At 44.9% G+C, this 25,201-nt stretch overlaps 1 protein-coding gene across 4 annotated transcripts in view; it reads right to left on the bottom strand.

Moving 5' to 3' along the window:
- NBEAL1 (neurobeachin like 1) overlaps positions 1 to 25,201 on the bottom strand; it is a 165,686-nt gene that overhangs the window by 73,168 nt on the left and 67,317 nt on the right. For all 4 annotated transcript variants that reach the window (XM_075933832.1, XM_075933831.1, XM_075933830.1 and 1 more), the window contains 5 exons: positions 24,066 to 24,198; positions 16,329 to 16,448; positions 14,875 to 15,178; positions 3,336 to 3,421; positions 884 to 973 (listed from right to left, as the gene is read on the bottom strand). In XM_075933832.1, coding sequence (XP_075789947.1) covers positions 884 to 973; positions 3,336 to 3,421; positions 14,875 to 15,178; positions 16,329 to 16,448; positions 24,066 to 24,198 — 733 coding nt within the window. The remainder of the gene's footprint in view (positions 1 to 883; positions 974 to 3,335; positions 3,422 to 14,874; positions 15,179 to 16,328; positions 16,449 to 24,065; positions 24,199 to 25,201) is intronic.

The raw sequence follows: 25,201 nt of genomic DNA on the forward strand, positions 1-25,201 counted from the left end.
AAAAGAAATAAAAAGGGCACTTATGTACTTGTGAGTTAATCAGAACTCCACGTCACTTGGAAACTAGTTAAAAAACCAGTAATATCACGTCCATTTCAGAGCTAGGATAAAGGTGTTTCAGACAACAATTGTTTGCAAGTCTTCCAGCTAACTTCTGTGGTTTTACTACAGTTTCTTTTCTGTTTTCTATCTCCTCTGTTGCTACATGGAACAACTGCACAAATAACACCAGAAACTGACTAAGTGAAACAGACTAAATGACAGAAAACACTGTTAAATATACAGGAGAAACAGAAAGAAATGTACTTTCTTCTCTCATCTCTTTCAACTAACTCTAAAAAGTACATTAAAAAGTTTAGATACAGGTGAATTTTACTCTAACAGTATCCCAATTGGGGATGTAAAACATATAGAAAAACAGTACAAAGTTTTCCTGTGGACCAGGGAGGGGCGAGTGCTGGATGATGGTCCCATGCCTGGGGTCTCGGCTGCTGGCTGCACACCTCAGGATCTGCCACCAGTGGGGTCTCAGCTGCTAGCCCTGCACGTCAGACTCTGCTGCTGGCTGGCATCATGGTACGTGCAGGATCCTGGCTACAAACCCCACACATTGGGCTCTGCCACCAACAGGCATCCTGGCCCGCAGAGGGTTCTGGCTGTCAGCCCCAGAGGGTTCTGCTGCCAGTAGCATCCCAGCACATGGGAAGTCTTGACAGCTGGTTTCTCTCCCGGGGTCCTTGCTGCTAGCCCCATGCATCAATTACCTTATTTCACCTTGAAAACACTGCTAACTCTGGTATCACTTCTGTACAATGGGAACTTCTATCATTCCTTAAGCTACTTTGTGTTTGCATCAGATTGTGATGATTTAATATTAATTTACCTTGATGTCCCAGTTCACTACTTTATTTCCCGTTAGTCTTCCATGTAAAAGATTTGTGGACAGGTCAAGACAGATTGGGTTTCTGCAGGCCTAAAAAAGGAAGAAAATATTAACAGTGCAGGAAAAGCCCTCTTGACTGAGCCAGGCTGTGCAGCAGGAACAGTTGCTCAAACTTTGCCCTCTCTCAGATCCACATGGTACCAGACTGATGAGAACAGAGTAGGGATGTTAAATTTAGTTTAATCAGCTAAGTAACTGTTTGATGGAATTTCTACCAACTAGTCAATCAGTCGATAAGCAGGGGAGCCACAGCGGAGTTAGCTCCCGACCCCAGGAGCTAACCGCACTGAGGCTCTGCCTTTTAAATGCATTAAGAGTAGGGCTGTCAAACGAATAAAAAAAGAATTGTGAATAATTGCACTGTAAAAAAATTAATCTTCATTAATCACACTGTAAAACAATAATAAGAATACTATCTATTTAAATATCTTTGGATGTTTTCTACATCTTCTAATATATTGATTTCGATTACAACACAGAATACAAAGTGTGTAGTGCTCACTTCATATTTATTTTTTATTACAAAACATTTACACTGTAAAAAAAACTTCAATTCACCTCACTGAAGTATTGTAGTGCAAATTCTATCATGAAAGCTGAACTTAAATTCTTCTATATAATCAATATATTTGTAGCCTGTTCAAAAGAGTCCTATTCAAAATTAACTCCTTGAGTTAATTTTTTTAATGCATTAATTCTGCCCTGCATTAATCGCAGGCGTTAACGCCCACTAATTGACAGCCATTTCAAAGGCTGAAGCACAGTGGGGGGGGGGACCCGATGCAAGCCAGGACAGCTGATTCCTAGCTCGGGCCAGGTCCCCCACGCTGCACACCAGCCTTTTAAATGTATTGAGAGTGGCTGGCTCTTAATACATTTAAAAAGCAGAGGCGAAGCATCCTGGAACTGGGTGTGAGCCAGCAATCAGCTGAGACAGTGCTGGGTGGGAACCAGCTTTTAATGCGTATCAGATCGTCAATTAGTTGCTTACATCCCTAGAACAGAGAGGTAGAAGGAGTCATCCCTCCAATCTGCAGCAGCAGAAACAAGAAGGCAAAAGGGGATAGAGTTGCAAATTCACTGGATCAGAGCTATTGCGGACTTGTGAGAACAGAAGGGAAGATGTTGCTCTTTTAGCTGGGGTAGAAGTTTCAAACCCAGTTCAGGGTGCACTGAGAGGGGCTTGAGAGGCCATGGGGACACTGAAAATACAGGATCTCCTTGCACAAGCAAAGACCAGGATAGGTGGAGCTCAGTGTGCTCTCTGTCCACCAAATGGATTCCTCTCTTCTAGGAAGTAACACAGATCCTGGGGAAGCAAACACTGCCCATGGTGAGCTAGCTGCATTTTGGGGTGGGGAAACTAGCAGATAATTAATTCAAACCATCTGAATTGTTGCTTCCTAAATGGTTTCCATGGCACTACAAGATTACCCACAGCCAAGTCATTTGAACAAACATTGTAGGGCAGGAGAGGGACACGGCTGGCAGCACCAGTGCGCGACCGGCACTAGATGGAAGTTGCAGGGGCAGGGCAGGAAAGTGATCTCGTGTCCAACACTGCAATGGGTACCCACCAAGGCCGTCAAATAATTAAAAATTATTAACTGTGTTTAATCAGGAGATTAAAAATAATGATTAATCACAGTTTTAATCAAACAAGAGAATATCATTTATTTAAATACTTTTTGATTTTTTTTCTACATTTTAAAATACTGATTTAAATTACTACACAGGGAACTCACTTTATATTATTTTTATTACAAATATTTGCATTGTAAAAAAAATTAAAGAAAAAGTATTTTTCAGTTTACTTCATACACTGTACTATAATCTCTTTACTGAGAAAATGCACTACAGGGATGGGTAATTACAGGAAGGATCCCATCAATGTAAACAAACTTGTTTGTCCTTTTAGTGACGGCCTGCACAAGGAGGACTGAGTGGACTTGTAGGCTCTAATGTTATATATTGTTATTTTTGAGAGCAGTTTAGGTTAAAAAAAAACCCCTAAGTTAAAAATCCTTGTAAATTGCACGTTTAGGGAAGCATTTCCTGTAGCATTATTGGTAGCTTTTAGGATCAGCTAATTAACACCTGAGTCCTGGAGGGACTCTTCTACAATCATGAAATCATAGAACTGACATTAAGAATAAAGTGGTGACAACCTAATTAAACCATATTCAGCATTTCCCGTCCATCATCTGGCATAGTCAGATAACATCACTTTAAGGAATAAAGAAAACTGTTCAACAAGCAAGCCTATTTCATTCTAAAAATTAATCACAATAGTTGTGTAGATAATTTAAAGCTACTGTTCAGGAGATGTTTTAACCTTTTCTAAAAAACAAACTGTACAGTATGTAAGCAAAAAAAACATGCTGATTACTACCTTGGGTGTATAATGAAGCAGCACTTTACTGGGCAGATCTGCTACTTCCGACTCTTGGGATTTCCATGGAGTTAAACAGTTTGGGCCTGTAAAATATTTTTAAGTTGATTTAAAGTTTGTGTTAATAAATTACACTATACAGGCAGTCCCCGGGTTACGTACAAGATAGGGACTGTAGCTTTGTTCTTAAGTTGAATTTGTATGTAAGTCGGAACTGGTACATATTGTAGGGGAAACTCTAGCCAAACATTTCTCCAGAGCTCAGTTTTATTCTCCCACACCTCACTTCCCTCAGTCCTTTATTCTCAAGCTGAGGTGTCTGCTGAGAAAAGCCGCTCTGCGTCTCCCTGGTCTGCTGGGGGGGGGGGGGGGCTAGCTTCGCGTCTCCCTGGTCTGCTGGGGGGAAGCAGCTAGTGCGGGGTTGCCTCACCCCGTTTGTAAGTAGGGATCCGATGTAAGTCGGATCCATGTAACCCGGGGACTGCCTGTACTTCACTTTGCTATACACACAAATAGAGCGCCCTGAACCACACATATCCTCAAACATTTGACATATCTCCTTAATCCAAAGATTATAAAAAAAACCCAACAACCTGATTCCATGGGGTTTACCCATTCCAAATAGCATTCTGCTAAAAATTAAATAAGTTATATGAAATGAGCTTCTATGTTTAAACATTTTCAGTATTTTGTCTTTACAAATATTCCATTTCACACTCAGTTGACATCTCTCACTAAAGACCATCAGCGGGTAGGAAGATCAGACCCTGAAAACAGCGGTATATAGTGACAAAATAATATTACATTTATTTTAAAATGCAATGATTATACACTTAAACTGCATTCTTTTTACAATTTTTGGTAGTGATAAGATAACATGTAACACACACCTAGTCTTTTAAAAGGTAGTTTTATATATGTTATCAAAATGTTTTGGAAAAGGTCATCTTTCGATTGCTAATGTAAATCCCAATGAATGAGCTCCCAAGTCTGAACAATGACTTAAGTGGCTTAACTGCAGCTATACTCTTGAATGCTTTCACTTACTTGCCCATATATTGGCAAATATGAAAAAACAGTTTTTGAGACTGAATGAGTACCAATAATAAAAGAGGACCCTGAAAATATCTTTAATACACGTGCAAAAGAAAGATAAAAAGTGATATGGACAGAGCTGTGGCCTTTAACTGAATAATTTAATTACCTCATCTTAATACCCAAGCAAAGATATTTACTCAACATTTTTCTTAGATTAGCAATCTGATACACTTAAATTACTGTAGTTCATGGACCAAATTCTGCTTTCAGTTTCATTTCCTGATACCCAGAGTAGTGATGTTAAGTTCTCGGGAATAAACTTTCGGAGAATATGCTCAAGAATGTTCTTGAGACTATTCTCCAATGCGAGAATTTTTGAGAAATGTCTCTTAAATAGTTAAAAACAGAGGTTTAAATTACTAGAACTTTTATTACAAATCTTCTGTTGCAGGATAAAAATATTTTTTAACTTTCTGGATTGAATACAAGTCTAATCAGAATCTGCCCCATATATTTCTCTCTCTTCTTCCTCATACATATGCTCTTTCTTCAACTTCTTTCTCTTCAGCATCATCAATTTCTTCTTCCTCATTTCTCTGGTTCTGTTTCTTTTTCTCTCTTGGGGATTTCAATGGAGCATCATTTGGGTTTTTAAGAAGCTTTATATTATGGGCTATGAATATCAGCTTGCCTGCCCTTTCTTGTGTTAACTTGTTTCTTTTTGCATTATGAATGATACTGTAAGTACTGAAACTTCTTTCAGTTGCTGCCGTTGTTGGTGGCATATGCAATATGTTGATCGCTGCTTTCCCTAATTTTGATCTATAGCAAATACCTTTCCACCATGTTACTGCATCTACTGAACCAGCTGATTTTGTTACATATGATTTTCCAAAAAAACCTTTAGCATGACACTCAGCAATGACTTTTGCTGAGTGATCAGTACCATACATTCTTGTGACTAAAATATCGATGAATTCAGTTCCTTGTATTTGTTCATTTCTAGTAAGGCACTCACCATTGAATTTTGGATCTAGAATATTTGCAGCATAGTGAATGTCTTTTAGAATCATATCTTTTCTTTTTTCAAAACTTTTCATTACATCCTGTTTTTCTTGTTTTGTAAGTGGATTTTTGGGAAGTAGCCTATCAAAATGATTGCTTAATTCCCTGAAACATTCAGGAACTTTGCTCATTTTTGGCTGGTCAGATTCAAGCAGCATGTTCCATTTAACAACAGGACTTATCAATGCATGCAGTTTTTGGACCTGTACCCAAAATACATCTTAATCCAGGATTGAATTCCTGGTACGTTAGCTCAGTTTAGTCTGTAAATCTTCATGGACAGCAAGGCATTTTAAGACATTTTTTTATTTCAATAAGCTTTTCAAACAATATAAAATGGAACCCCATCTAGGTTTAACTGGCAATTTAAGTGCACAAGTTTGATTTTTCTCTTTTTGAAATGCAGTAAAATGAGCTCGAAAAACTTGCGATTTGTTAATTTCCTTCACAATAGTTTTACAGATAGCTTCAGTTTCTTGAACTTTTAAGTTACTGATGTCACCAATTAACAAATGTAGTGTATGAGCAGCACATGTACATAGCAATGTGATTGAATTTTTCGTTAAGCATTGATAAGGATTTCACCATTGCTGCAGCATTATCAGTGACAATGGCACCAAATTTTTCAGTACCTATTTCTGTCGTTATTTCTTCCATACGGAATGCCATATACTCAGCAGCGTGGCATTACATCGGTTGCCACTGTCTTGTAAAACATTGGTTGGGGTGTTGATAAAATAAAATTTATAACAGATTCATTTCTTTGGTTGCTCCAAGCATCACACTGCAGTGCAAGAGAAGAGGCTTCAGCAATTTTTGTTTTTTTTAATAAGAGAATCAACACGGTGATATTCAGCTTCCAAAAGTTTGTTAGAAAGTGTGTACCTGGATGGCATCTTGTAAAATGGTCTTAATTTTTGCATGAAAGTAATCCAATCTTCATTTTCAACCAGTGAAAGAGGCGATCCCGATGAATATATAGCCTGTGCAAAAAATTCATTCAAAACTTTGTTTTCAGTTTCATTCATAGAATCAAAGTAGTGACTTATAGAGTGAGGTGGTGGTGATGTAAATTCACTAGCATTATCACAGTGTTCTATAGATGTTGATGCAGTTGATGGTTGAGGTGATCTGCTTCTAGACTCTGAGAATTTTGTTGCCTTTTCCTTGATGTAAGCAGGAGTCTTCAAACAACTGGAAATAAGCTCTCTCATCCTTGTCGCATTTCTGATGTATTCAGCCTTGCAGTGCTTACATTCATATAACACTTTGTCTTTAACTGTTTTAGGAAGGAAATAATCCCACACATCACTTTTAGGCTTAGTTCTTCTTTTCATACTGATGAAAAACACAATTACACCTTTCCCAAAAGAGAATAAATGTGCTATTGCCTCTTTATATACTTTTTGTGATGCTTCCAGAAAGTTCCATAACAGTCAGAATTCCTGACTCATGAATGTTCTAGAAAGTTCCATAACATTCTGAAACGTTCTATAATGTTTGCAAACTATCTTGAATGATCAAGAAAGCTCTTTAACATTCAGGGTGTTCTAAAAGTTGAATACAATATATTATTTCAAGAGGAAATGAAAAATTAGAAAATTCACAAAAATTCTTGGGAAAAATCTTTTTGAGAATATTCTGAGAATATTCTCATTCTCGGAGAATATTCTCCAGAGAATATTCTCACCTCACATCACTAACCCAGAGTAACTTCAGTGGAGCTAAGGCAGATAATTCAAATTTTCCTCATGTAAATGAGAACGCAAATTGACTGATATCTATGGTTGTTTTTTTAACATCTCTTCAGGATTGGTGGATATAAATTCTTGTGGCTTTTTCTGCATGTCTATAAATCTGATACATATCGAGGGGAGACCGTTACCTATCTCTTTTAACTGTTGTTCTTCAAAATTTGTTACTCATGTCCAGTCCAATAGTTGTGTGAATGCATACTGTGACAGGGTCAGGCCAGGGAGCTGCTGCAGAGAGGAGAAAAGGCAGCCTAAAAGGGAAAAACTCCTGTTAGAAAAGCAGAGAACTGCAGCACAATTAGGTGCAGCTGGGAGGGAGCTGGCTCAAGCAAATTGGGGCCAGCTGACTTCTCTGCTGTCTCTCTGAGGGCCTTTAAAAGCCTCAGCAGTTGGAGGCTGGAGAGAGGTGTGAGAGGACGAAAGGAAGGTGGTGGAGAGGCAGAGAGGAAGAAAGGGAGAGAACAAGTTGGACCAGCATTAGGTAAAGGCAGCAGGGGAGGGAGCCTGTGGGCCCCTGGCTTGGGCTCCCTACCACTGAGACCCGCTGCAAAACCCCAGTAGTGGCTTGGAGAAGAGGGGCCCTTGCCACACATGGTGCCAGGAGTGGGATCGCGGCTGTGAGGCCTCACAGCAACCCAAATCTAGCTAAGTTGGCCCCTCGCAAAGCAAAGTACCCATGGAGGACCTGGTAAAAGCACTGGTGCAGGCCACGGCGGCTCAACAAGAGGCTACTCGGGTGCAAGCAGCTGCCCAGCAGGAGTCGGTGCGGATCCAACAAGAAACCAACCAGTTGTTGATGAGCCAAGTAGCCCAGGACAGGGCCACCCTGCAGGAGGTGGTGACCCAGCTGAAAGCCCTGACAGTCCAGGTACGTGATCAAGATGGGGTTCGACCCTTGCGGGCCAATTTCTACTTACAGAAAATGACAAAAGACGATGAGGTTGAGGCCTACCTCTTGGCCTTCGAAAGGACAGCTTTGCGGGAGGCCTGACCTCAAGCTCAGTGGGCCAGCATTTTAGCCCCTTTTCTGAGCGGGGAAGCCCAGAAGGCATACCTTGACATGGCAGAGGAAGCTGCATCCGACTACCCCCAGCTGAAAGCAGAGATCCTGGCACGGGCTGGGGTCACAGTCGCAGTGAGAGCCCAGAGATTTCACAATTGGCGATATCGAGATGACCAGGGCCCCAGAACTCAGTTGTTTGATCTGGTTCATCTGGCCTGGAAGTGGCTACGGCCTGACATCCACAACCCTGACAAGATTATCAAAGTGATTGTTCTTGATCGGTACATGAGGGGTTTACCCCCAGACCTTCGGGAATGGGTGGGCCAGAATGACCCCACGACATTTGATGAACTGGTGGCTCTCGTTGAGAGGCGATTGACAGCTAAGGGACTTTCCCGCAGCCCCAGAGTCGCGGTGCAGCAGCGCAGAAGGTCCACCTTCCCCCCCAAGGACCCGTGCCCCTGAAGTTTCCGACCGAGTCCAGACAGGAAGAAAAGAGGTGGAAGAGCGGCCGGGACGGGCAAGAGACCTTGGGGTCTGGACAGGAGAGGGCCAGGGATCAAGACCCAACAGCCCAAAACGAAAGGGGCTGTCCCGCCCAGGTTATAGGTGTTATGCCTGCGGGGAGATAGGGCATATTGCGGTTCAGTGCCCTAACATAAACGAACCTATGCAATGTGACCTGGGGAACCTACAAAGTGTTCTAGTTAACCTCGTAGGGGTAGCAGTGGGCCCCCATCAGTATACCCAGCCCGTGAAAATGAATGGGGTAGAAACTACTACCTTAGTAGATTCAGGGAGTGCGGTTACATTGGTCTCAGGGAAGCTAATGGGGCAAAATCAGCTGACTCGAGCCAAGTACACTGGAGTATCTTGTGTACATGGGGATACTAGTTATTACCCCACCATCCCTGTGGAAATAGAAGTACAAGGGCGGGTTACAGAGGTAACCGTGGGGGTGGTCCCAAGGCTCCCCTACCCGGTGGTCATTGGGCGAGACTTCCCCAGGTTTAGTGACCTACTACCACGGGACTGGGGGGGGGGGGGGGGGGAGGATAGCTCCCTCCCAGCCTTCCATGAGTTCTCCCAGGACCTGTTCTCGGTGCCTGGGGAGCCCCGGAAAACCCGACGGGAGAGGAGGGCCTCAAAGAAATTGGGGACCATGATCTTGACCCAAGGTCGGAAACAGACACGGGTAGAAGGGGAGGCCTACCCAACTACTAGAGCTGAAGCCCCAGGACAGGATGAGCCTGAAGCAGGACCCAGCTCATCAAGGGAGGAAAGGGGGCTAGGTTCTCTGGAGCCTGAGCAGGGGAAATCCCCAAGGGAGACCTTTGGGCAGGACCAAGTCAATGATCCACTGTATCAGAATATCCGTAAGGAGGTGGTTGAAGTTAATGGGGTCACAGTGGAGGGGAGGAACAAGGGCACGGGGCCCTTCTATATAATCAAGGGGGATCTTCTTTATAGGGTAGTTCATATACAGGGCCAAGAGGTGGAGCAACTCTTGGTACCCCGGAAGCACCAGAGGGCAATACTGGAATTGGCACACAGTCATCTATTTGGAGGACATCTAGGGGTGGATAAGACCCTGGACCGCATTCTTCGGAGGTTCTTTTGGCCTGGGATCTATGTAGAAGTCCAGAGGTATTGTGCTTCCTGCCCGGAGTGCCAACTACATGGGCCCCGACCACACCTGAGGGCCCCGTTAGTACCCCTTCCAATAATTGAAATCCCCTTTGAACGGATCGCTATGGACATAGTTGGCCCACTAGAGAAGTCTGCCCGGGGCCATCAGAGCATACTAGTTGTAGTGGACTATGCTACTCGATACCCAGAGGCAGTGCCCCTACGCAACACCCTATCCAAGACCATCACTAAGGAACTAATTCAAATCTTTTCTAGGGTAGGGATTCCTAAAGAAATCCTAACGGACCAAGGGACCCCCTTCGTGTCCAAGCTTATGAAAGACTTGTGTACCTTGCTCCGCATACGGGCCCTGCGGACCTCGGTATACCATCCTCAAACCGATGGTCTAGTTGAACGGTTTAACAGGACACTAAAAAGTATGCTCAAGAAAGTGGTAAGCCGGGATGGCAAAGATTGGGATATGCTACTACCCTACCTCATGTTCGCGGTAAGGGAGGTTCCCCAAGCGTCGACTGGCTTCTCCCCGTTTGAACTTTTGTATGGGCGTAACCCACGGGGCATACTAGACCTTGCTAAGGAAGCCTGGGAGGAACAGCCCAACCTGGGGAGAAATGTAGTTGATCATGTGCTCCAAATGAGGGACAGGATAGCCAGAGTCACCCCCCATAGTGCGGGAGCACCTAGAAAAGGCACAGGAAGCCCAACAGGTCTATTACAACCGGCGAGCAACCGCCTGGAAGTTCCAGGTGGGAGACTGGGTGATGGTGCTAGTGCTGACAGCGGAGAGTAAGCTCCTAGCCCAATGGCAGGGGCCATATGAAATAATAGAAGCAGTGGGAGAGGTAAACTATAAGGTTCGCCAGCCTGGCCGGCAAAAGCCTGAGCAGGTATATCATGTCAACCTGCTGAAACCCTGGCGAGACAGAGAAGTGGCGTTGGTTGTGCTGGGGCCACCACCCCAAGGGGAAAACCCACCAAGGCAGGTGGGAATATCTCCCGAACTGACCCCGGACCAACAGGCCGAAGCAGCCGACATGATTGAGAGGAATCAGGATGTGTTTTCGACAGAATCGGGTAGAACTATGGAGGTTTACCATGACATCATCACAGACCCCGGGGTGAAGGTGCACGGTAAGCCATACCGGATACCTGAGGCAAAACGAAAAGAGGTCCAAGCTGAAGTGGAGAAAATGCTGAAGCTCGGAGTCATTGAAGAGTCCCATAGCCAGTGGTCTAGCCCTATTGTTATGGTGCCCAAGCCAGATGGAAGCCAGCGCTTTTGCAATGACTTTCGAAAATTAAACGAAGTATCCAAATTTGATGCCTATCCCATGCCAAGGGTGGATGAACTCATTGACCAACTGGGCAAGGCCCGATTTCTATCCACCCTCGATTTGACCAAGGGTTACTGGCAGATCCCCTTAGCACCAGGGGCCAAAGAAAAGACAGCCTTTTCAACTCCGGAGGGTCTCTTTCAATACACGGTCCTCCCTTTTGGTTTGCATGGGGCCCCTGCAACGTTTCAAAGGCTCATGGACAAGCTGTTGCGGCCTCATGCCAAGTACGCAGCTGCCTATTTGGACGATGTTGTTGTCCACAGTCCTAACTGGGACACACACATTGAAAAAGTAGAGGCAGTATTGGAGACATTAAGAAGAGCAGGACTTACGGCGAACCCCGCAAAGTGTACGATTGGACTGGCCGAGGCCAAATATCTCGGGTATATTGTGGGAAGGGGGGTAGTGAGGCCCCAGCTCAACAAAGTGGATGCAATACAGAATTGGCCCCGACCAACCCAGAAAAAGCAGGTCAGGGCATTCTTAGGGTTGGTTGGGTATTACCGCAGGTTCATCCCCAACTTTGCCTCCAGGGCCTGCCCTCTGACCAACCTGACTAGAGCACGTGGTCCCGACATTGTAAAGTGGACCATGGAAACGGAAGAAGCTTTTAAAGATCTCACGAATGCCCTCTGTGGCAATCCAGTTCTCATAGCCCCTGATTTTAAGAAGGAGTTTATCTTGCAGACGGATGCCTCCGAAGTAGGACTGGGAGCTGTATTGTCTCAAATGGTGGGAGAAGAGGAGCACCCAATCCTGTACCTCAGCAGGAAGCTTCTGCCGAGGGAACAAAACTATGCCGTGGTAGAAAGAGAATGTCTTGCAGTAAAGTGGGCCATGGAAAGCCTTCGCTACTACCTTCTCGGGCGGAAGTTTACCCTGGTCACTGATCATGCGCCTCTGCAGTGGATGCACCGAAACAAGGACAGAAATGCGAGGTTACCCGATGGTTCCTGTCCCTGCAGCCCTTCCACTTCCGTGTGCAACACAGATCAGGGACCCAGCATGGGAATGCAGACGGGTTGTCAAGGGTGCATTGTTGTCCGACCCAAGTAACCCAACCCCACGGGGTTGAACAGAGGGGGGGATGTGTGACAGGGTCAGGCCAGGGAGCTGCTGCAGAGAGGAGAAAAGGCAGCCTAAAAGGGAAAAACTCCTGTTAGAAAAGCAGAGAACTGCAGCACAATTAGGTGCAGCTGGGAGCTGGCTTAGGCAAATTGGGGCCAGCTGACTTCTCTGCTGTCTCTCTGAGGGCCTTTAAAAGCCTCAGCAGTTGGAGGCTGGAGAGAGGTGTGAGAGGACAAAAGGAAGGCGGTGGAGAGGCAGAGAGGAAGAAAGGGAGAGAACAAGTTGGACCAGCATTAGGTAAAGGCAGCAGGGAAGGGAGCCTGTGGGCCCCTGGCTTGGGCTCCCTACCACTGAGACCCGCTGCAAAACCCCAGTAGTGGCTTGGAGAAGAGGGGCCCCTGCCACAATACGCAACATGTGCATGATCGCTGGATGGTTTTTCTGTAGCAGTGCCCATCATGTTGGCTCTGGAGCATCCTGGATTGGTGCTTTCATGGCAACATACACAGGTCCCTGCTGACCCACTGCCTGCTCCATTTTTTTCTGGGGAGGCCGGTGGGATTTGTAATGGACGTGAGCAACGCATCTCGGAGCACAACAGTCACAAGAGGTAAGTAATAGGGATATTAATAGTTAACCACTAAGCCTCACCCTTGTCTGTGGTGGGACGGGGGCAGTTCTACACCCTCCCACCCCTCCTTTTAGCCAGTTAAATGTAACATTTAACCGGTTAACCAATTAAATAGAGATTTTACATCCTTAGTAGGTAACTATTTTTTCATCAACGTTTGCTCATGTCCATTCCAATAAACAACCCCCAGCTGTTACCCTGAAGCAGGGATTGGAACTCATTGAGCTGCTGCTTGAAGAACTGCTGTGCCAAACGCGGTGCGGTCCCTTGCCTGTTGAGTGAGGGCATAGTGTGACATGAAGGTGGGAATGGACGACACTGATGCCCTATAAATGTCCTGAATGGGGATCGGTGTGAGGAACGCCACTAAGGATGCCTGCGCTCGGGTGGAGTGAGCTGTCAATGCCACAGCTCTGACCATGTCATAACAGGCCCTGATGCAAGATGTGATCCATGATGAAATGCACTGAAAAGAGATGGGAAGCCCCTTCATTCTTTCTGCTATTGCAATAAAGAGCTGGCAGCCGGGAGTGCAGCTGGGCCAGTGGCCAGGATGCGGGCTGGGAACAGAGCACGACCCTGTCTGTTAATACAAAACATATCCCTGTGCTGTTCTGTGTCAATACTGAGACCCTCTTCCCCTACACTTGGGGAAGAAAGGTCTGGCAAGCAAGGCGAACCGCTCTGAGCTCTCAGACACTGGTGGGCCACTGATTGCAACCTCAGGCCCTGAGTTCTGTTGTTGCCCAGGTGCGCCTCCAATGTGCCCATGAGCAGAGAGGGGGAGGGCTGGCAAAGGGTTCTCACACAGACCCTCAGAGATTGAAGCCACCAGTTGAGGGATTTGAGAACTGAGGTAGGAAACGTGACCAGTCTGTCCAAAAGGTTTGTACACTCTGCCTACCCAGGCCTGTAGAGGGTGAAGGTACAGCCTGGAGTGCTGCACGACAAACGTGTAGGCCCACGTGGACCTGAAGCCTCAAGCAGTTCCTTATCTAGTGGTTGGGAACCGCTAGAGGCTGCCATTGACAAACAGCCTTGGTCCACTTTCTCTCTCTTGTGCAGCACCAGAGATGATGAATTGTATTGCACAGAGGAGCTGGTCTTCCATATTGGAGAGCAGAGCTAGTGCTCTTTGTGGTTCTACTTCCTTGGTGAGAAGGCATCCCGCATGGAGGTCGATGCACTGTGTACTGAGGGTATTGGCACCGTTTCCTATGCGGAGGGTTGAAGTGCAGGAGTTTCAAATGCTGGTCTCTTTCCCACTTCGTTCTGGGCTTATAGCTCTTGCAAATGCTACACTTATCTGTCAGATGGCCCTCACCTAGGCACGTTAAGCCAGCAGCATGCTGGTCCCCCCTAGGCATAGGCTTGCAGCATGAGTTGCTGTACTGAAACCCCTGGGGTTGCTGCATGCTGTGGGGATAGCGACTAAAAAGCTAATTATTGCATTCGAAGAAGGAGTAAGTTGGAACTCTATACAACAGCAGCAGCTAGGGATGCCTTGCGAAGTAAGAGATCGAGCACTCCAAAGATCATCATGGTGGTAAGGAGGAACTGAGCAGGCGACAGGTTGCAGGGACCAATACACATTACCATAAAGGCAGCACTCCAGGAGGCTCCACAGCCAACCTGACAGGTACTGCTAGGGAAATACCTTTTGGCAATTGTGCATGAAACACGCACACACGCATAATGGAATGGACATGAGCAAGCACTCAAAACCAGAGATTACTCAAACCAGGAGATTCTGCGTAAACAAAGCAAGTCTATTATAACATACACGTGTTACTATCAAAAGGGATGATTCAAAAACCAACATAGTTTATGGACATATCTGCTAGTTTGGCACAATGCAAGCTGTGTATTTAGACTAAGTTCTTTGGGGCATGTTTCTTTCTGTTATACTATTTGTACAGGACGTAGCACAACAGGGTCCTCAGCTGGGGCTTGTTTGTGTTACCTCTATACAACCACCACTACCACCACTTACCTGCCAAATACAGAGCTTTCACCTGAGAAGGCTGCAGTGCTTCGTGGAAGAGGATCACTGACCCAAGTTGGCCCTCCAGTGATGTTGGACATCCCCATTCACTGTCCTGGGTACCCGCAGAGATCAACTTAGTGACCACTTCTGATTTCCCAAGCAGACCTCCCCAACTGGCGGGAGAGAGAATCCCACCTAGAGACGTTCGATGAGGCATAATGGGAGAGGAGAAGGGAGGGTCTGGTATCTGAGAGGGCGGAGGAGTGGTTGTCCTCTGACCAGCTGAGCCAATGCAACAAGAAGTAAAAGGCTAGAGATGCAGGTGTTTAAAAAAAAAAAAAAAACACATTTAGCATTTTGCTGTAACACTTTCTCAAAATTAAACATAAAAATGAGTGAACTGAACTAAATCTAATGAACTTTCAGGGAAAACCAGCTTTGACAGAGGAAAGAGGTGTTGAAAGACAGTAATATGTTGAAATAGAAAGTGCATGTTAATCCTTCTCCAACCAGGACTAGTTAATTCACCTGACCAGGAGCATGAAAATGAGCTTGCTTGGCTTTTTACCACAGCTCTGTCCCACTAGATTGTTCCCTTTGAATCATATATCCTGGTACTTAAGCAATATGTATCGCTGACAATCTTGTCAAATAATTCTGCTTTAATGACATATTCCCATGCCATCTTGTACAAGAGGTACCGCCTCAGTGTTTATAAAAGAAGGTAAATAAATGTTCTGAAGTTTCTAAAACTATTCACAGATGCATCCAAAAATCAACAGTTTGGTCTTTTAATAGCTAACTACTTGATTCATCGACCTTTAGGGAAGCACATAAGTCATGCAAGTAGTCATGATTAAGTCAGTGGAACCACTGATATGAATACGTGCCCCAAAACAAGAAAGATTGTACAACTGGGGCATATAAAAATAAAAGTAATGGATCAGTATCATAACATTGTAACCTAGGTTTCAAACAGACTAGTTCCACAAAGAGGAGAAACTGTTTACAAGTATCCATATATTACATAACTATTCTATTGTATTCTGCTTATTAAGGTTAATTTAATATTTATCATGTAGAACTGATCAGTTAACATCACTGAAAAGAAGTGTCCCTAACCCAGTACAGTGCAAGATTACTCAAACTTCTTGTGTGCTCTCTCACATAAAAGGAGTTCACACGAGGTTACATAGACCACTGAACCACCATCAACATCTAGCCTTTTCTATTCTGCCATATTTGAAGTGGCTCCAAAGAGACATGTTGAGGATGACCTTAACTATCCTCAACACATGAACAAGGAAAACAACTGCTAATCAGTTTTGACCATGTTTTTAAACCATAAATAACCAATTTTTCCCTTTTTATTTCTTAGTTTTATCTGACCACAATGTTACAAACTATTTCTTCTATAAGAAATCACTAGCATAGTGGACTGATGTGAAGAACAAACTTACTTCATTCATAGCAGGAAATCTAAGTGGGGCAGAGATCTTCTGCTGTCCATTGACATAGATGTAGACAAAGCTTTGACCAAAGGGTCTCTTTCCAGGCACGTGAACAATAGTTATGTTGTGCTGCACAGGCAATAAAATAACACAATCTGAGTAGGTAGTTATTAAAATGCAAGAAAACAATTCTGCATGTCTACCCAACACTGCTACCATGAAATGAGCAAAGAAATTATAGCAGATGACAAATTTCTATAGCATCACCGGAAAAACAGATCAAGTATCAATCAATGCCTTCCTTTTTTAAAAAAATGTACATTACAAAAAGTTTTTTGCGGTGGGAAAAAAAAAAAAAGAGGTGACGCCCTTCATAATAATGCAATACAGCCCTTACATATGAGGAATGAGATGAGGGCAACAGTTAACTTGCTCTCATTTTCTAAGCCATAGACTTTTTAGAGGAAAAAATTAGAGGACTAGAGGCCCAAGTGTCGACCCTCCACTCAGAGAGGATGAAGACTTCCTTGACAGAAGGTAGTGTTTAATTCTGCAAGCAAGGCAGACAGAAGAGCCAGAGAGGGCAGTACAGGACAAGAAAGAGAATTGGTAGCATGCATCTTCTAGAAGGAAAATAAGGCCAGCAAAGGAATCCCCCATTCCTCCAGAGTTAAGTAATCGTTTTCAGGCTCTCTCCACAGGCTCTGCAATGAAGAATGCTTTGGAAGGGACCTCGCAAGGAAGAAATCGGAAGGGAACCACTCCTACTGGAAGGCATGGGATACATAGTCCTAGGGATGGGGGTTCCACGACCACCACCCCCAAAAGAAGATGACTGCGCCATTCATCTGCAGTCCGGACCTGGAATCTCAAGAGGTGTGCTGCTTACCGGGAGCTCGAATTCAGGATGTGATGGAGAGGCTTACCAAACTGATAAAACCTTCGGATTGCTACCCCTTCCTGCTTCTCCATGCAGGAACTAACGATACGGTCAAGAATGACCTTGAACGAGTTACTGCGGATTACGTAGAGTTGGGAAGAAGGATCAAAGAATTCAGAGCACAAGTGGTGTTCTCATCCATCCTCCCTGTTGAAGGGAAAGGACCGGGTAGAGATCGTCGAATTGAAGTAAATGCATGGTTGCACAGGTGGTGTTGGAGAGAGGGCTTTGGTTTCTTTGATCATGGGACTCTGTTCTGGGCACAACAATTGTTAGGAAGAGATGGGATCCACCTAACAAAGAGAAGAAGGAGCATCTTTGCAGGCAGGCTTGCAGATCTATTGAGCAGGACTTTAAACTAGGTTCATTGGGGGATGGCAACCAAAACCCTGAGGGGACTGGGGAATTTGGATACCAGGAAGAAATGCAAAGAGAAACAAGCAACAAAGGAGGACCCCTGATTCGAAAGGAGAAGGTAGGGCGATCAACTGGTTATCTAAGGTGTTGTACACAATGTGAGAAGCCTGGGTAACAAACAGGAAGAACTGGAGGACCTGGCCCAGTCCCAGAACTACGATTTGATGGGGATAAGAGACTTGGGGAGATGACTCACTTGACTGGAGCACTGTCTTGGAAGAGTATAAACTGTTCAGGAAGAACAGGCAAGGGAGAAAAGGAGGAGGAGTTGCACTGTATGTAAGAGAGCACTATGATTGCTCAGAACTCCGGTATATAGAGGGAGAAAAGCCTGTTGAGAGTCTATGGGTCAAGTTTACAGGTGTAAGCAACGGTAGTGATGTTGTGGTTGGTGTCTGCTATAGACCGCCGGATCAGGTGGATGAGGTAGATGAGGCTTTCTTCGGACAACTGAGAGAAGTTTCCAGATCCCAGTCCCTGGTTCTCATGGGGGACTTGAATCACCCTGACATCTGTTTGGAGACCAATACGGCAGTACACAGACAATCCGGGAAGTTTTTGGAGAACGTTGGGGATAACTTCTTGGTACAAGTGCTGCAGGATCCGACCAGGGGCTGTGCACAGCTTGACCTGCTGCTCACAAACAGGGAGGAACTAATAGGGGAAGTAGAGGTGGGTGATAAGCTGGGAAGCAGTGATCATGAGATGGTAGATCTCAGGATCCTGACCAAAGGAAGAAAAGAGAGTAGTAAAATACACACCTTGGACTTCAGAAAAGCAGATTTTGACTCCCTCAGGAACGTGATGGGCAGAATCCCCTGGGATGCTAACAGGAAAGGGAAAGGAGCCCAGGAGAGCTGGGAGTATTTTAAAGAAGCCTTATTGAAGGCACAGAAAGAAACCATTCCATGCGTAACAAGGGAAGCAAACATGGTAGGAGACCGGATTGGCTTACCGGGGAAATCCTTGGTGAACTTAAGCACAAAAAGGGAGCTTACAAAAAGTGGAAACTTGGACAGATGACTAGGGAGGGATATAAATATATAGCTCGAGAATACAGGGGAGTTATCAGGAAGGCAAAAGCGCAAATGGAATTGCGACTGGCTAAGGATGTGAAGGATAACAAGAAAGGTTTCTAAAGGCTTGTTAACAAGAAGAAGGTGATCAGAGAGGTTGTGGGGCCCCTACTGGATGAAGGCGGTAACCTAGTGACAGATGATGTGGGGAAAGATGAAGTACTTAATGCAGTGGTCTCCAAACTTTTCACACCCAAGATCACTTTTTAAATGTCAGAATGAGCCAAGATCTACTGCCCCGCCCCTTCCTTGAAGCCCCGCCCTTTTCTTGAAGCCCCGCCCTCTCTATTCTCCTCCTCTCCATCACTTGCTATCCACAACTGTTATACTGCTGCTTTTTTCCCCAATTCTTCTGTAGGAAGAGGTGTTTCCAACATTTGGCCTGTCTAGACTAGACCAAATGTCAGAAAAACCCCTTCTTTTAGAAGCCCCCTTATTCCTTGTGGAATAAAAGAAGTGGAAGAACAAATGCATCCCTGGATGCAGAAGAGTTTTTCTGGGTTATCTCCAGAATCCTGAAAAACTCCTGCTGTCTAGCCATAACCTTGCTGGGTTGAGACAGGATGTGTAGGCTCTGGGGTGGGAATGAGGGATTTGGGTGTGGGAATGGGTGAGAGGTACAAGCTCTAGGAGGAAATCTGGATGCAGGAGAAGGTGGAGAAGGGGACACTGGCTTGGGGAGAGGGCGCTAAGCCGAGCAGTGCTGGGGTCAGATGTAGGGTTAGGGTACTAAGCGAGCCACAGACTTCTGGATGTGAGGGTTCAGGAATTTGGGTTGGGGTATGTGAGGGGCTCAGGGCAGGAGGTTCCAGTGTATGATAGGCTCAGATCTAGGGTCTAGGGAAGGGGGAATGCAGGAGTGGTTGTGGCCAGATGGGGGCTTGGCCCCTATTTGGGTTATGTTGGCCAGGCTACATTTTTAAATAAAATACTGTGTCAAAAAAAGTTTCTGCATTGTCTTTATTTCTGAGAAGGGCAGGGAACCTGTCTTGAGTCAGGGGTCACTGACCCAAGGAAAGTCAGTTGGGGCCACACAAGTGAGATGCAAAAAAACGCTCCTCCCCCCACCCCAAAAGCTTCACTAATGCGGCCCCAACTGTGTTGGTGGGAGCAGGGGACATAGTACTGGGGAAGGGTGCTAGTGAGTGTTTTGGCAGAGGACAGGGTGCCAGTGGGGACAGAGTTCTGTGGCTGGGGACAGGGGAGTGGGGACAGAGTGCTGTAGCCGGGGACAGGGGAGTGGGGACAGAGTTCTGTGACCAGGGACAGGGGAAGGGGGACAGAGTTCTGTGGCCGGGGACAGGGGAAGGGGGACAGAGTTCTGTAGCTTGGGAGAGGTAACTGGGCAGTAGGAAGAAGGAATGGGGGGGATGGGAACAGGGGAAGGGGAGTGGAGGCAGAGAGTCCCCTGCATCTGCCGCCTCCCAGGATTCCCCCCGGCGCAGGGAAGCCCTGTGCGCGCCTGCCCCGGGGCTGACTCACCCCTCCTGTGCGGTGCAGGGAAGTCGCTGTGCTCCTCCTCCAGAGCCATTGCTCCCTTCCGCAGTACGCCCAACAGAGCAGCTGGAATCGCTGGAAGTGGCGCTAAGGTGCGGGACTTCTGTCCATCCCCGGGAAGCTGACACTACCTCCATTTTCACTTAAGGTAGGTAGTGGGGCTTCTCGGGGGTGGGGAGGAAATTGGGAGGAGGAGGAGGAGGATCGGGCAGGACGCCTCATGATCAACCTGTTGGTGAGCACAGACTTAATGCTTTTTTTGCCTCTGTCTTCAGGGACAAGGTCAGCTTACAGACTCATGTGCTAAGTGACGCAAGATGGGAAGAAGGTGGACAGCCCTTGGTGGGGAAAGAATAGGCTAGGAACTATTTAAAAAAGCTAAACATACATCAATCCATGGGTCCAGACTTAATACATCCAAGGGTACTGAGGGAGTTGGCAAATGTCATTTAAGAGCCTTTGGCCTTTATCTTTGAAAAGTCGTGGAGATCGGGAGAGATCTCGGATTATTGGAAAAAGGCAAATGTAGTGCCCATCTTCAAAAAAGAGAAGAAGAACAATCCAGGGAACTATAGGCCAGTTAGTCTTACCTCAGTGCCCGGAAAAATCATGGAGGGGATCCTCAAGGAATCCATTTTGCAGCACTTGGAAGAAGGGAAGGTGATCAGGAATAGTCAGCATGGATTCACAAAGGGCAAGTCATGCCTGACCAATCTGATTAGCTTCTATGATGAGGTAACTGGCTCTGTGGATATGGGGAAGTCAGTGGATATGATATACCTTTGACTTTAGCAAGGCTTTTGATACGGTCTCCCACAATATTCTTGTCAGCAAGTTAAGGGAATGTGGATTGGATAAATGGACGGTAAGATGGATAGAAAGCTGGCTGAAAGGTCGGGCTCAGCGGGTAGTGATCAACGGCTCAATGTCAGGATGTCAGCAGAGTGCCCCAAGGTTCGGTTCTGGGACTGGTTTTGTTCAACATCTTTATTAATGACCTGAATGAGGGGATGGATTGCACCCTTAGCAAGTTTGCGGATGACACTAAGCTAGGGGGAGAGGTAGATATGCTGGAGGGCAGGGAGAGGGTCCAGAGTGACAGACTAATTGGAGGATTGGGCCTCAAGAACTCTGATGAGGTTCAACAAGGACAAGTGTAGAGTCCTGCACTTGGGACGGAAGAATCCCAAGCATTGTTACAGGCTGGGGACCAACTGGCTAAGTAGCAGTTCTTTAGAAAAGGACCTGGGGGTTACAGTGGATGAGAAGCTGGACATGAGTCAACAGTGTGCCCTTGTAACCAAGAAGGCGAATGGCATATTAGGTTGCATTAGGAGGAGCATTGCCAGCAGATCCAGAGATGTCATTATTCCCCTTTATTCGGCTCTGGTGAGTCCACAGCTAGAGTATTATGTCCAGTTCTGGGCCCCCCACTACAAAAAGGATGTGGACGCATTGGAGAGGGTCCAGCGGAGGGTGACCAAAATGATTAAGGGGCTGGAGCATATGACCTACGAGGAGAGGCTGAGGAAGTTGGGTCTGTTTAGTCGGCAGAAGAGAAGAGTGGGGGGGGGGATTTGATAGCAGCCTTCAACTTCCTGAAGGGAGGTTCCAAACAGGCTGGAGAAAGGCTGTTCACAGCAGTGACGGATGGCAGAACAAGGAACAATGGTGTCAAGTTGCAGTAGGAGAGGTCCAGGTTGGATATTAGGAAAAATATTTCACTAGGAGAGTGGTGAAGCACTGGAATGGGTTACCTAGGGAAGTAGTGGAGTCTCCATCCCTAGTTAAGCACCTCTATCAGCTTGACAAAGCCCTAGCTGTGTTGATTTAATTGGGACTGGTCCTGCCTTGGGCAGGGGGCTGGACTTGATGAGCTCTCTTCCGGCTCTATGGTTCTATTATTCTATACTAAATATTAGTGTATAACTATAATACAACCCCCCATTCAGGAGATCCACCTGCACTTATATTTCTTCTCTTTAAAAAAAGAGAAGGAAATAGACAATTACGGTGATGCTGCCATGGCCCCATTATATAGAGACTGCAGAGACAGTAATCATTAGGATGCTTATAAAATGTGTGGATGATACCAAAATGAGAAGGGTTACAAGTACTTTGGAAGACACTAGAAGAATTCAAGAAGACCTTGACAATTTGGAGTATTGGTCTGAATTCAACAAGATGAAATTCAATAAAGACAAATATCAAAGTACAACACTTAAGAAGGAAAAATCAAATGCACGAATACAAGATGAGATCAACAGGCAGGATGGTAGTAATGCTGAAAAGGTTCTAGGGGTTACAGTGGATCACAAATAAAATAGGAATCAACATGATGTAGTGGCAAAAAAAGCTAACACCATTCCAAGGTGTATTAACTAGGGATGTAAGCAAACAGTCGGGGAGAAAGCAGGAGCCGATACGAGGGGGGGGGGGGAGTTTAAAGCCAGTTTGCCCCACCGCCATCTCTGTGGGGCTGCTGGACCCAGCATGAACCAGGATTGAGCAAGCCCAGCTCAGTCTCAGCTTGTGCAAGGTCTGAGAGCAACCCCATTGTGACTCTGCATTTTAAACATAGTAGGAGCCAGGCTGCCTGTGGGCCTCGCTCTTACTACATTTAAACTGTAGAACCGCAGCAGGGGTAGCTCCTGGACCCAGCATGAGCCAGGACTGAGCAAGCCTTCCCTTATCGACTAATCCTGTAGTCAATAAAAGTTTTATCGACTACACAATTAGTGAATTATCCACCTCTTAACATCCTTAGTATTAACAGAACTATTGTATGCAAGTCATGGGAGACAATTATCCTGCTCTTCTCAGAATTGGTGAAGCTGCAGCTGTATCCAATTCGGAGCAGTTTAGGAAACATATGAACGGATTAGAGCCAAAGGAGAGCAGCCAAAGTGATAAAAGGTTTCAGAAGCCTGATCTATAAGGAAAAGGTTTTTTAAAAAAAGCCCTGGTATATTTAGTCTTAAAAAATGAAGATCGAGGGGGGACATGTTAAGAGTCTTCAAATATGTAGAGGGCTATTATAAAGACAGCAATCAATTGGTCTCTATGTCCACTAAAGGAAGGCCAGGAACACTAGGCTTACTTTGGAGCAAGAAAGATTTAAACTATATATTAGGAAAAAAATTTCTACCTATAAGGTTTGCTTATAGCTATGCAATAGCTTCCAAGTGTGGTTGTGGAATTTCCGTCTTTGGAAGGGTTTAAAAACAGATAGGGCTAACACCTCTCAGGGATGATCTAGGTTTACTTGGTCCTGTCTCAGTGCAAGGGGCTGGAATTCACTTCTCACCATCCCTTTCAGTCCTACCTTTTCTATGATTCTGTGATTTCAAATCCTATCCTGCAATTATTAGTTGCCAAAGTAGCCACACTGACATTTATTTAGATTTAAAACTTAAAAACATATACAAAACTGCTAAGCCTCTGACAATAATTACTAACCATTAGTATAAATATTAAATTAATTCACTCCAAAAACCAGCAGCTTTAATTAATTAAATGGTGACAATTTACTTCAGGAAACTGATACATAAAACCAGCATCCCCTAAAAGCCTCTCGTTCATAAGCCACACCCAGGAACATAACCTCATCCTGCCATCAAAACCCTATCAAACAAGTAAGTCTATAATGTGACCTACTCACATGTTTAAGGATTAGGCCTTATCCTTAGAAATGGAATGTGTCCTTATTCAAGGAGGAAAAAAACTAAATCACTCATTAAGATCATCGCCTACTTCTCTTTAAGGTTATGCTGTCCTAAACAAAGCACATTTATGTAAGCAAGCAACAGGTCTTACCCAGAGGGAATCACAAAAACAATGATCTGGCAGCATTACTGTTGCATACTCTCTCTTTGTACAAACTGCAACCACCAACACTCCAGAGCAGGTAATAAAGGCCTCGAAACCTATCCCACTTCCTGTAAAAAAGCTACAGAATGAAAAAATCCATGAGATACTTTTGAACAGTTCTAATTATCTAGTAGCACATTAATTCAGTGCAATACCCATTTGAACTATTCATCATTGCTGAAAACATTCCATCATCACAAGTCATATTTCTAACAAGTAAAAGGATCCTCAAAGTGCCATTCTGTTTCACCTAATAAAAACAAATAACTACAAGTAAATTATAGGTACGTGGAAGCCTAAAACACAGTGTGCAGAACAAAAGTGATCCAGTGTTCTCATGGAAGTTTATAGACATCTTCATCTTGTACATGGATATGCAAACCTTGGTTCCATCATATAACAGTCCAACTTCCTCTGTACAACTTACGGTGGTTTCAAAATAAAGCATTCTATCTGGATAACTGTGTTTTCATCCTTGCTGTTCACTACTATCTGAAAGTGAACACCCTGGTAACATGTGGATGGAAACAGGCACCATTTCCAGCCACTGATGGACCTATCCGTTATGAACTTATCTAGCTCTTTTTTGAACCCTGTTAGTCTTGGCCTTCACAAAATCCTCTGGCAAGGAGTTCCAAAGGTTGACAGAGTTTTGTGGGGAAAAAAAACTCTTCCTTTTTTTGTTTTGTTTTAAACCTGCTGCTTCCTAATTTCATCTGATGACCCCCTAGTTCTCATGTTTGGAGAACAAGTAAATAGCACTTCCGTAATTATTTTCTTCATACCAGTCATGATTTTATAGACCTCTATAATGTTCCCTCTTTAACCATCTCCTCTGCAAGATGAAAAGCTCTAGTCTTATTAATCACTCCTCTTATGGAAGCTGTTCAATATCCCTAATCATTTTTGTTGCTCTTGTCTAAACCCTTTCCAATATATTTTTTTTTGATATGGGGTTGTCACATATGCATGCAGTATTCAAGATAAGGATTAAGAGAGGCAATATAATATTTTCGGTCTTATTCTCTATTATCTGTCCCTTTCTTAATAATTCCCAACATTCTTTTTGTGACCGCCGCTGC

This window comes from Pelodiscus sinensis, chromosome 7 (genome assembly GCF_049634645.1).
Source record: "Pelodiscus sinensis isolate JC-2024 chromosome 7, ASM4963464v1, whole genome shotgun sequence".
NCBI lineage: Eukaryota > Metazoa > Chordata > Testudines > Trionychidae > Pelodiscus > Pelodiscus sinensis.